Source organism: Antrostomus carolinensis, unplaced genomic scaffold (genome assembly GCF_000700745.2).
Source record: "Antrostomus carolinensis isolate BGI_N321 unplaced genomic scaffold, ASM70074v2 scaffold8607, whole genome shotgun sequence".
NCBI classification, from domain to species: Eukaryota; Metazoa; Chordata; class Aves; order Caprimulgiformes; family Caprimulgidae; genus Antrostomus; species Antrostomus carolinensis.
In genome coordinates, this window is record NW_010326572.1 from 11,461 (window position 1) to 24,521 (window position 13,061).

The 13,061-nt window shown below is 33.6% G+C and overlaps 1 protein-coding gene across 1 annotated transcript in view; it reads left to right on the forward strand.

Moving 5' to 3' along the window:
- The window catches only part of RB1CC1 (RB1 inducible coiled-coil 1), a 21,749-nt gene extending 9,120 nt beyond the window's left edge, over window positions 1-12,629 (forward strand). The window contains exons 4-11 of the mRNA XM_029085870.1: window positions 889-997; window positions 1,109-1,349; window positions 3,832-3,883; window positions 5,194-5,241; window positions 8,234-8,292; window positions 8,695-8,822; window positions 11,225-11,295; window positions 11,702-12,629. Of these exons, the coding sequence (XP_028941703.1) occupies window positions 889-997; window positions 1,109-1,349; window positions 3,832-3,883; window positions 5,194-5,241; window positions 8,234-8,292; window positions 8,695-8,822; window positions 11,225-11,295; window positions 11,702-11,779 (786 nt within the window). The 3' untranslated portion in view covers window positions 11,780-12,629. The remainder of the gene's footprint in view (window positions 1-888; window positions 998-1,108; window positions 1,350-3,831; window positions 3,884-5,193; window positions 5,242-8,233; window positions 8,293-8,694; window positions 8,823-11,224; window positions 11,296-11,701) is intronic.
- The last annotated feature ends 432 nt before the right edge of the window (window positions 12,630-13,061 follow it).

The following is a 13,061-nucleotide window of genomic DNA, read 5'->3' on the forward strand; positions in this document are numbered from 1 at the left end:
TTCTGGTAGCTTCTCTCGTAGAAGCCACCCTTATGTCGTCCCCCCCCACCCCGCTACCAAAACCTTGCCACGCAAACCCAATACATAGGCATAGGTTAAAACAATCTTAAAATTCACCAAAAAAAAAAATAATAATTGTAATTTAAATATCCTTTTCTCTGGTAGTTGTTGGTATTTTTAATCTCTCTTCAGCACAGCCTTAAGTGTAGAAAGGATGAGAGCATAATGATTGGTAGGACTGAAGAAGCAGAAAGATTTGTCAGACTGATAACAAGATATGCTAGCCTCTTTATATCTTCAGTTATTCAACCTATTAGAAAGGATTCCTGTATGACTTTGCATTAATTAATTAATGCATGAATTAAAATGTATTTTTAATTCAGATTCTAGTATATTATTCTAGTTTATTAATAATTATATTTTTCTTTTTTATTACATGTAACATGTCTTGACACAGTGCAGCTTTATCTTAATAACCATTTTAATTCTTAAAGTAACTGTTTTTAATATAAAATGTGCAACTGTCATACATTAACTGGAATATAAAGTTTTATGTTTAAAAAAAACCCAACAACTTACAAATTATTACGTTTTAATGGTGATTTCTTTATAATTATACTACATATGTATATAGGGCTTGGGGAAACCAGAGGGATAAAAGTTTAAAAAAGAAAAAAAAATTGTTATGAAGAAACCTCAAAACAAAATGTACAGACATGTTATCTCTTCACCAAAGTAATATGTAAACAAGTTTAATTCCTTGTTTAACTATAACTTAGGAAACTGAAATTCATGATGTCTTTTATACTTTTTTATTCTAGTGATGCATTTTGCATTACGTTTATACAGTACGTTTCTTATCTCCTTAATATGTTCTTCTTTTTTCAGACCAACTTTAACACTGTTCTGGCAAGAGAGAAAATGAAAAAAGAAAACATAATTAATGATCTTAGTGACAAATTAAAAATGCTTACACAGCAGCAAGAAAAAGATAAGGGTAAGCAGAGTTCTGAAAAAGTATTAATCTTTTCTAATAGGACAGTTGCATTTGCTACAGATTGATTTTGATCCCTAATGCTGCTGTTATTTTTATTTACTTGTGTCATAGATTTGATTGAAACACTTTCTGAAGATCGAGCCCGCTTACTTGAAGAGAAGAAAAAGCTTGAAGAAGAAGTTAATAAGCTGAGAAGTAGTAATTTTTCTCCATCAACCTACTCAGCAGCAGCTTCAGAAGTTTGTGGAGCCTGCGCAGCTGATATTCCCACTGACACAGACAGACTAGTTTCTGACATCGCAGCTGAAGGGAGAATGGACTCTGCAATGGAAACCAGTATGATGGCTGTGCAGTAAGTATGGGGTGCTGTAGGAGAAATACACAAAGCATGCTTTTGTTCATTAAATGCATTTAACACTTCTATCTTTGATGTTCTTGCTAAAAATATTCTTTTAAACGTACCCATGCAATTGTGGTGTCACAGTCATCAGAAATGTGGTTTTTTGATGACTTAGAAACATGCAGCTTAAAGATGAAACTTGGCCCCACAAATATGAGATGAAGACATAGACCGAAGTATATGAAATGTAGGTTGAACAGGAGAATAACAATCTTAATAGTGAATGAGCTGGGTGGCTGCATGTTATTGCCCTATCTTTTGAACAGTGGCTGGCTCTCATTTAAAAATAAACAAATAAAAAAAACCTCTTTGATTGTTCGCGTGCATGTCTGCATAATGACATTCCTTGTTAAAGGGGAAGGAGTGGTACGTGTGCTTGGTAGAAATTAAGCTGAATCCTCAGGTTTCCAAATAAGTCATGAGAATCGGGCTGATTAAGTGGCCTTGACGAATTGATGTTTTGTATTATTGGAGAGGACAGGTATTCAGCACCTTTGAATCATTAGTACTGTCAGCTGTGATGTACTACTGACTAGATGGCAGTGACAGCCCTGGGAAAAACTTTGCAACGATTGAAACCCTTACTTGAGGAAAACGTCTAGGGCAAGCAATTTACATACTTCGAACTAAACTTTTCACTTCGAGTTGGTTAGTTTGTGTTTGGATCTGGTTGTTAATCTGGATTTACAACAGATTCAAATAACATTATGTTGATACTGCGCACATTTTACTGTTTGTCACCCTTTTTGTATGGATTTTTAATTACACAGGGGCATGTGGTTTGCAGGTAGGTGTCTGAAGCTGTGCTTGAAATAGGTGATAACAGAGATCAAAGGGAATTTATGGGGGTTTTTTTTTCAGTCCTTGGCTTCACTATATTCTCTGTTTTGGGTGCATTACAATAGCAGTGCACTTTGTTATTGGCATATAACGCCTTGCCTCGTAAGTTGAGTTTCCATCTATCACTAGTAGACTGTGATCTGGTCTTAGTACATGACTCTAAAGTCTTCCTCTGTTTTGGGTGCATTACAATAGCAGTGCACTTTGTTATTGGCATATAACGCCTTGCCTCGTAAGTTGAGAGTTTCCATCTGTCACTAGTAGACTTGTAATCTGGTCTTAGTACATGACTCTAAAGTCTTCTGGACTTAAATAATCATGACTGGTACAAAGTTGTCACATTGCATGTTGTTAGGATCCAGCCTACTGAAGATGTATTTTCTGTTTTTTTTCAATACTTACTTCCATGAAAATGTATATCAAGTTCAGAGTTCTGGTTCTTACTTTAAACATACATAAAGTAACTTTGTAAAGATTTTTGAATAGTAAAGACTGATGCTCCAAGAGAAGGGGGTTGTGACAATGCATGCAAAAATACTAGGTTTGTTTGGTTTTTTTTTTACAATTTTCTTAAATTTCTTTAACAAAAGTAGAATGTTAGACTTAAAAATTCTGTACTAAAATGAGCACATTCTGTTACGTGTACTTTCTGACAAGAATAAGATTAAATGAATAGCACATGATATGTGTGTATTAAAATAGGACTCACTACTAGGAGTTACTCGGCTATTATCATGCTTAGTGCAGTATGAGAATCCATTTACAATAGATGAGATTACTGGGAGAATTCAGGAAAAAAGGTGGAAGTTGTTTTTTCCAGGGAATTCCAATTGTTTTTTTAACTCTATATCAAAACTGGGGAAAACTAGAAAAATCAAAAAATCTACAGTATGGGTATGTTATAGCAGCCGAAGAAAACTGATATATTCAAAACTTAGTATTTTTTGAGTATACATCAAAAAAACTTGGCTGTTGTCTTTTCCCAACCAAATCAGTTGAACTACAAAATATATTGTTTCTTCTCTATTAACCTGCCTTTAAAACTGTATTTTAATCGCATTAGGAATTACTCTCTGTGTTCTTAAGAAATTTCTTATTGGGATGTTAGCGTTATCTTATCATGCCCCAGTGCTCAGTTTGTCTCACAGATAAACAGAGACAATTAGCAAGTTCACCTTAGCGTCTCTCTACCAGAGTCTCCCAGAGCCTTTAAACTACAAAGAAATATGACATTATAGAGCTGAACTGCTGTATCAGGGGTTAACCACCAAAGCATTTGGAGGTGTATCTTTCATCCTGATATTTTGAAAATAATGCAAAATATTCAGAAATGGACCCATGTAACTTATTAAACTAATCTTAATAAGTGACTGAAAATCCACTAGCTTGTTGCAACAAAGCAGCAGCTTGGGTTTATCCCCCCAAAACTGCCAGAAATGTTAATACTGATCCTTAAGGTTTCTTTCTTTGATGTTCCCTCTGTGCTAGCAAATATGTGACACTCATCACTGAGTGGAGATGAGGGGGGTGGGAAAATTTTTTATCATGAAAAAAATTCATTTTTAACCTATCCCTTTTCTTCTTTCTCTTTTAGTGAAAATGTCCATATGTCTGAAGAAAAACAGAGGATAATGTTGTTAGAAAGAGTGAGTAGATTGTGATGTTAAGCATTGCAACTAAGTACTTATAAATATGTATGTGTGAAGTGGTCAGTTGTATTCTCTGATGCCATGTAGTATCTGCAAGGCTTATAAATATCATTTCAGGGAATAGTTTTTCATTGTACTCATTTTGGATCAGTATAATTCATTGAAGTAATTCAAAATAAGTATTAATACATTATACTTATACTTGAGCTAGCTTAAATTTAGGCTTCAGTATGAATGAGTCAGGTATAATACTTGTTCTTAGGAGTCATTAATCTAGGCAATTTCTGTAGCAAAAAAACCTTTGATTACTTTTTCAAATTAAGGCATCTAAAGGAGGTGGACAGGAATTAAGATTAATTTACTTGTTTCTCTTGGAAATAGGTCATTTCTCCTCTTATGCTGCTACTACTTTTAATTCTACCTGGGATGCATTATAATCTTAACAATATTGCTTCTGTAAAAAGTGAAATAACATTTGTTATGATGTGCTTAAAATTAAAATTTTCTGAAGTTATTATTATGCTCCTACAGGCTAGAATTGTAAGTTTACACCTCATTACCCCTACTTCTCCCAAATACATACTTTAAGTTCTCAACTTCTGTTACAGCTTTTATTTTGAGCATAGCTTTCAATATGCACTGAGTAATTTAATCTTTTTGATGAAATAAAAGTTGTTATTCTTTGTAAAAGGCTAGGTTAACTCTTAGTAGTTACACTGGAATCTGTCAGACTGTGATAGTTTTTAACTATCAAGTTGTATCTAACTCCAGTCCCACTTCCTTTTCCTTGCCTTAAAAAACCAAAACAAAACAGTTTCTTTAGCTTTCAGCTTTCTAGGATCACTTAGACTAAAATCTGTGATCAATTAGAGGACATTAATGTTTTCTGTTAATAGATTGTGGCACTGTATCATGCAAGTGGCTGGATGTTTCTGCCTACGAACACTTAAATGCTTTATTATGTCATCTGCTTACAAAGAATTTGTCACAGGCAGAAGCTATAAAATAGTAATATGTTAGGTTTATTTTGCTGTTTTATCAGTGAACTGTTTTTTTAAGTTAACCAGAAGGATGTGTGTGGAGATAAACATAGCTTAGCAGTTTTGTAGCACTGTGGTAATTGATAGACTTCAAATTTTTTTATATGTCTTTGTTCAAAAGATATTTTGATATTGATTTAATACTGAAATCTGCAGTAAATATGTATATTGTATCAGTAGTCTGGCTCTGGTTATACCAAAACTTTTTAAAAAATGTATACTGTATAAGGTGTATTAATTAGTTAATCAGATAAGATTTTCTTTCAGACTTTGCAGTTGAAAGAAGAGGAAAATAAGAGATTAAATCAAAGATTGGTAAGTATTTTTGCAATGCATGTTTTAATCCTCATGGAAAAAAATAAGAAAAGCTTACAAATGTTCAGTTTGTTAAAATCTGAAAATGTGTCTTATTAACTTCAAAAATGTTTTAAGTGTCAAGACAAATGGCAAATAGGTAACCTGCTAACCTTTCAGAGGTACCTCAACTTCACAATCTTCTCATGGAAAAGATTCACAGGACTGGAGAGAAAGACACTTCTTCCCAAAGAACACAGACCATCCAGGCTTGGGGTAGGGGAAGTTAATTTCAGTGGCACCATGGCTCAGTTTTTCAACAACAGCCGATTGAAGGCCAGTTTACAAGAACGTAAATATGCCTGCACATTTAGCATAATTAGGAGAGTTAGCAGTAACTTGAGAGAGTTATTTTGAAAACTGCACATCATTTTTGTAAGGTGTGAAACTTTAATTCTGCCTAGCAACTGGAAATCTAAACAGCCATTGTCTTAAGCACTCAAATAATAGTCAATGCCTGTGGAAGGAAAAAGAATATAGTGACGGAGTTCCCTTGATTCCTGTGCTATGAATCCTTCTCCTTTTATTTATCCACAGTTTATCCTTGCTGGCAGGGCTTGATCTTAAATCTTAAAAAAAAAAAAAAAAAAAAAAAAAAGAGAGAGAAAAAAAAAAAGAAAAATATGTATGGAAAAGACACAACTCCTTTGGTAGTTTATTCGTTGGACTGGCCATGGAGATTTCACTTTTTTTATGTGACAGGTGATATCTAGGAGTTTGGTAGGAACTGATATCTATGTAGTTGCAAGTTCAGTTTCATAGCAGAAGTGTTTGATAAGTTTCCCCAGTCAGAGCTGGGGGATAGGGTTTTCTTTCTGGAATAGGATTTAAATTTACTATGTAATTTACTCCTTATATAAGTTATTCCTGCTACATATTTAGGTATGAAATTGCAATTTTTTTCAAACATTTTCCATTCCACATTAAAATTGTCCATAAAAACCCTGCTAGTGTAAGGCATAAGAAGGGATTGGAAAACATCTAAAAGCATATTTCATAAAGAGGATTTGTTTATTCAGAATGCCAATGAAGTGCTCAAAAGGTGCTTCAGTGTAGTTTTTACAATAAAACTCAAACACACTGGACAGTCTTCCAAACCTCTCTGCAGATTTCCTGCATTTCCTCTTGATCTCTTTGTCATCTCAGAGTAAAATTAAGTTGAAGAAAACTTGATGTTATTCAAGACAAATACAAAATTCTTTTTTGTTGTTATGACTAATGCCAAGCCACATAAGCTCATTGGTGCCTAAAGCAACTCAAAATTGGTTTCTAAATGGGCATAGGAACATAATATCTTTTTGGTTTCTTACTTATAGATTAGTCATTTCATAGATAAAATAAACTATTTTTATTTCTTGTCCCTTCATCCTCTTTTTCTCCCCCACCCCTTCCCAATACACTTCTAAAGCAGAAAAATACATCAACACTTAAATACCAATATTTATTTCTATCCAGCTACTTCAGATAAGGAACCCAGAGGGGATTCTGCACAAAAAATCTTTTCAGGAAATCTTTTCAGAAAATCTTTACAGGTCACTGACTTTTTGCAGCAAAACTTGTGGGTTACCTCTGCAAGCAATAAAAGATAAAAAGGATTTCCTTTTAATACCAGGGATGTTATTACAGGATTTTTGTTATTCTATATAAATTATTCAGAAAGGGACCCTTTTTTTCTGTTTTAAGCCTATTGGAACTCTAGTAATATTCTTTACTGAGTTTTAATAGAAATATTCTTAACATTCTAATTGTTTTTTCTTAAAGTTCGAAATTAGTGAAAAATATAGAAATCAAGCTAGTTTGCGATTTAATTTAACACTTATTCCAATTAAAAAAAAAAAAAAGAAACAGAAAAACTTTAGTCTTAACATGTGAAGAGAGCTGTCACATGCTTTAGTGAACAATCGAAGAAAATTATGTGCATTTGACAACTTCCATGTTAGCTGCAACTTTTTCAAGAAAGAAGAATACAATATGAGTCAAGGAAATGTAGTCTCTAACAGAAAAAAACCAACCAACCAACTAAACTGATCTGAATTTGGACCCCATAAAGAAAACTGCTGAAAGTGTCATCAGAGCTTTTTGTATTGTACTGTATTTAATATAGACTCATTCTCTGAAGAAATGAAGATGAGCTGTGGGGTGGCTTCAGGCTCACATATTAAGACAGGCTGATACTGTTTCCAGGGAAGATGTGTGGAAGACTGACAATAGGAAATACGCTGTAATTAACAGTATTACAGCTAAGAAATCATGTGCTAAACTTCGGGTATGAGTAATCTAGATTTTAATAGCATGTATTAAATGGTCCAGGAAGTAGGAACCCATGGAAAAACTTCAAGACCTCTAGTCAGAGTTTCTACAGGGCACTTATGAATTGTCTTTTGTAAGGAGGTTACCAAAGGGTAATGAAACGCGTACATTTACACCAGATCAGCTTCTCTATCTGCTTGCCTGTATGTGGGCTGTGTATCCCTTTGTAGATACAAACTAGCGTTACCCATTTTCATTTCTCATTATCACAGTTACTGTCAAAAGTGTATGTACACTTACGTCCATTTTTAGATCTAGCTTATCTTACTGAAGTTGGATCATGTGCCAGTATAAATTAATTTAAACAGATTTAAAGGCAAATATCATGCATATAGCAGATAAGAATTATGTCCAAAACCTTGCATAATTGAGCCTTTGCTTTGTCTTAGTAAATTTGACCCCAGTTTTATTCCAAGGAATGCTGCTCTGTTACAATAAACTTTAGATTAAGTGACATTTCTGTAAAACTTGAGAGACCGTATAAAGTTCAACATCCAGAGTTTAATTGCAATAAAGATGTTTAACCTGCAAGAATAGACACTGTTTGAGATCAATAATGGTTTATTTTAACCATATTGTTACCTGCAATGTACATTTCCTCATAGCTTGCCAATATTTTATAGCTTTTCTCTTTTTTTTATAGATGTCCCAGAGCATGTCATCAGTATCCTCAAGACATTCTGAAAAAATAGCAATTAGAGAGTAAGTACATGATAATTTTCATATAAACAGATAGATATACTTTCAATAATAAGTATGCAGTTAAAGAATGTCACAATTCTACTGTTCTGTCTCTGTGACAAAAGATGCATAGGTCATTTCTATAGTTCAGCTGTCAGTTATTGGACCATCTCAGTTGGGCATAAATCAAATTTTATAAACCCTTTTTTTAAACAAAAAAAAAGCCTTTATGAATTCTGTATGTCGGTGGCTTTCTTGAATTCTATGCCTTTCTTTAAAGTAGAAGTATCTGTGCTGCTGTTCAGCTAAGTCAGTCTGTGCGGTACTCAGGGAAAAAAATAGTAGTGTAATTAACGTAGTTTTAAGCTTCTGTGCTTCTTTTAGTTACGTTCCTTGCTGGTTTGTTGATTTTTTGTTTTTCAGTTTTCAGGTTGGCGATTTGGTTCTCATTATCTTGGATGAAAGACATGACAACTATGTACTGTTTACTGTTAGTCCAACCTTGTATTTCTTGCACTCAGAATCTCTTGCTGCACTGGATCTCAAACCAGGTGAGTGTGGTAAGTGTCAGTTTACTTCCAATTATTATCTTCTCCTGCAAATAACACTCTTAACCTTCTAACACTAAGTAAGTTTATAAATATATATGTGATAAATATGTATGTGATAAATACATAAAAGTTTATAAATATAGTTTATAAAAGTTTATAAATATATATGTGATAAATATAAATGTATTCATTCTAATTTATCAGTAAAAGTTTCTATATGTTATTGCATGTCAGAAGCTGTCAACTTATTTTCAATGAGCAGACTCATTATAGATTTCAGTTATGATGAAATTTGATAGCTCTTAAATAATTGTGTAGTCTCCAGAAGACCACCAAGCTGTAACTGAATTCTGAGACTGCTGAAGGATCTGTGCTATGCGTGTTCCACAAAACATATGGGAAGAACTCCTATTTTACTTACAGATGTAATACATTCTGAACTGTGCCATTAGTAGTGCGTACATAACTGTGAAACATGATCGATTTTCTTACTGTTGGTTCACATATATAAAGTAAAACCCATGTCAGTTTGTGTATTACTCTTGAGTACACAGTTCACTGACCTGTTTTCAAATGGGCTTAGCTTACTTCATTCCTTACAGCTTGCTAACCAGTTAGTCTCAAATTTGAGAAAACTGCACATAAAACAAATACGAAGACTTACTGTTTGCTTTAGGAACACATTTGTCTCTAGCTCAGTACTTCAGGAAACGGTGTCTCGGTTCTGTTTCTGTATCAGGAAAATGGAGAAAATGAAACCCAGAACACTAGTATTATTTGTGATAGATTAAAAATGGTGTGGACCCGAGGTACTACAAATTACTGTTTTAAGGGCTGCCAAAACGTTGCATCTAAATATGACCTTTTGTACCAACATGTATGTTTCAGGTTAATAATTCTGTATAGATCCGCCTACAGTATTAAGTGTCAGGGATCTAGGCTATCATAGGTTGTCTCTGCCTACATTAAGAGTACCTGGAATGCTCTGACAACAGTGAAATTGGTTGAGGACTGTATGGTTTCTCTGTGTTCCCTTATCTTCTGGATGTGGAATTTTTCATCTGCAAATGTAAGGAAAAAAACCTGCATCTTTCCCACTGTCTTTGTTAGATCAATGAAGTCTGTCAGCCAAGCAAATTAAAAAAAAAACCTTAAGTATTTCTGTGATTTCAGTGTTAGTTGTAGAGCATTCAGGCCAGCTATGTGTACTTTGCACTGATTTGTGGGAGTGTGGAGAACAGAATATACTCCATTATCAATAGCCAGATTAATCTTGAAGGGTAAGATTAAAATTTCAAATTCTGGTTCTTGAATGACTCATGTTCTAGTCACTAGATAGAGGACCTCATAAATAGTCATGCTTAGAAAAGCATTGATTTTAATGTTATGTGAGCTGTTCCTTCCTTCTGTTTTGATGTTCTCTTCATGTCGTCGTTAGTGATAGTCAGAAAAGAGTAAAGCAAGTGAAATGGATATAATTTCTTGGAATATGAGACAAATAGGCATTTCCTTACTGTTACAGAAATGGATACAAGCTGAAAGTTTATTTATGCCCACTGTTTCTCTTGTGACCTGTCAGTTTATTCGAGGTTTTCACTTTTCTGCTTTCCAAACAGTATCAAGTACTCTCAGAAGACTACAATGAAAACTACCAGTCTTGTAGGGCTTTACAAAACAAGGGGAAATGGGTTTAAACTGAAAGAGGGAAGGTTTAGATTAGATATTAGGAAGAAGTTTTTCACTGTGAGGGTGGTCAGACACTGGAACAGGTTGCCCAAGGAAGTTGTGGATGCCCCCTCCCTGGAAGTGTTTAAGGCCAGGCTGGATGAGGCTTTGAGCAACCTGGTCTAGTGGAAGGTGTCCCTGCTGATGGCAGGGGGGTTGGAACTAGATGATCTTTAAGGTCCCTTCCAATCCTAACCATTCTATGATTCTATATTTATTAGTAATTCCCATCACTAATACAGAAAAATAATAAAATGTTTCAGTAAGGGCAATAATAATACCTGAGTACAGAAGACTTTCTATCCTTTGAAATACGTCAAGAAATTCTCACCTCAAATCAGACAAAAAGGTCAAGCTTGGTTGACAAGAATAATTTTGAATCATTAAATTAATTTCAGTTTTGATTTGCCTTTGTCTCCTCTAATGTTAACTTTTAAAACAAAATTTAAACTGAAAAATCTTTTTTTTTTTGTTTGAAAACGACAGTGACCTGTCTTGACATCTGAACTTATTTAATTTTTGTTAATTCGTTAAAAGAAGGGGTTTTTGAAGAATTTCTGCTTTCAATGACAGCAGAAAATGAAATCATTTTAGCAAATAATCTTTAACCATATTAAATGTAATGTCCTGTTACCTGTAGTTGATTATCTAGAATAATAAATGTATTGTCTCTTTAGCTTCAGGTGCATCTAGGAGACCTTGGGTGCTAGGAAAAGTGATGGAAAAAGAATATTGCCAGGCAAAAAAGGTAAGGGAACAGTAATGGAAAATCATCTGATAAAGTTAATACAGAAGAAAATCAGATTTAATGTTTGTAACAACTGTGAAAAGTACTCTTTGCATAATAAATGAGGTGAAAATAGTCCTAGATTCTGCTATTCCTGCTCTGTTTTTTAGTTGGTGAATAGCAAGAGAAGGGGAACTAGAAGAGTGAGTGAGCAGTGGCTTAGGTAATTGTGTCCGTACTGCCCAGAACTTTGACTGACTCGAGGGTCTCATAAATGCTGGGGGGTGGGAATCAGTTTCTGTTTAAAAATATAAAAATCAGAGGAGTTATCCTACATTTCTAATGTAATTTGTTTTTTGGTTTTTGTTTTTTTGTTTTTTTGTTTGTTTTTTGTTTTTTGTTTTTTTGTTTTGTTTTTTGTTTTTAGGCACAAAACAGGTTTAAAGTTCCTTTGGGTACAAAATTCTACAGAGTGAAAGCAGTACCATGGAACAAGAAAGTATAACACAACAAAATTTTGGTTCATTCTGTCTCCATTCTTTTTTGACTTGTCCTTCAGTGCTCGTTCATCGCTCCAAATACCAGGCCATCTTTTTATACTGAGGTCGTGTGACAAGATACGTCATTGATGTACTGCTTTTACTTTTTAACAGGTCACATTTTAGAAACAAGAATTTAATCAAAAACTCTGGCCCTAACTGTTCCAATTTTTTTATCCAGATAACTTTAGGAGTGTGGACCAAATGAGTTCATTTTCTCAAAGGGCAACCACATGAAACATGGTTTGTTAGCCATGTTAATTGCCTGTTAAATATACATTAGCTTGTATTTAGATGTTAAATGTTAGTTGCCATTATTACCAGCATACGTCCTTTTGTGAAATCATTTTCAAAGTACTTGCACTCTTTAACAGATTCTTTATATGTGTAAAATTCATCCACTATTTAAAGAGGAGTGTTCATTGCATGCAGATAATCATATAATTTTTCTTCAACATGGGTTTGCCTCAGTAGATGAATAAAAATAACTACTGCAACTTGTTTCATTACATGAAAATGCTCTTTAATGTAAAAAAAAAAAAAAAACCCTGTCATTTGATAGACTGATTTTGAAAATCAGTCACAGCTAGATCTGCAATCTTCAAAAGCACTTTCGATGGATTGATCACACAGATTCTGAAGGGAAGACGCCTGTGCTGTTTGTTCAAAGTGAAGCACTTGTTCTTCCCAGCAAAACAGAAATCTTGTATTAATCTATTTAGAAAAATCATATTGATGAAATTGTATTTCATGGTTGAGTTTCAGGAAAAAACTCATTGTACATTAACCATACAGGAGTCATTTAAGTAACAAATTATTGTAATTGTAAAAGACATGTAGAATTTTAAAACAATAAAGATTTGAAACTGTATGTGTTTGAAGTATTTGTGTGCCTTTTAAATACTAACTGTATTATTTATTTCATGGTAATCTGTTTCAGCTTCTCTCTGATTCCTCCGTCAGTTTCATTACGTAGAAATACCTAAATTTTCTACAAAAGACATTAATATTCAACAACATTCAGGAATTACAAGAATTACCTTGTAATGTTAACAAAGAAATTAAGAAGATGAATTAATTTTGTTATCCTATTAAATGGATAAATGACATAAATAGTTGTTTTAAAAATGTAGTCTATTTTATTTTTTTAATAACAGTATGAAAAGATGTACTGTAAATGTGTAGCCAATGGAAAGTGAACTTCTGCATTCAGCTATGAGCTGATGTCTAGGGCTTAATCCGTAGAGT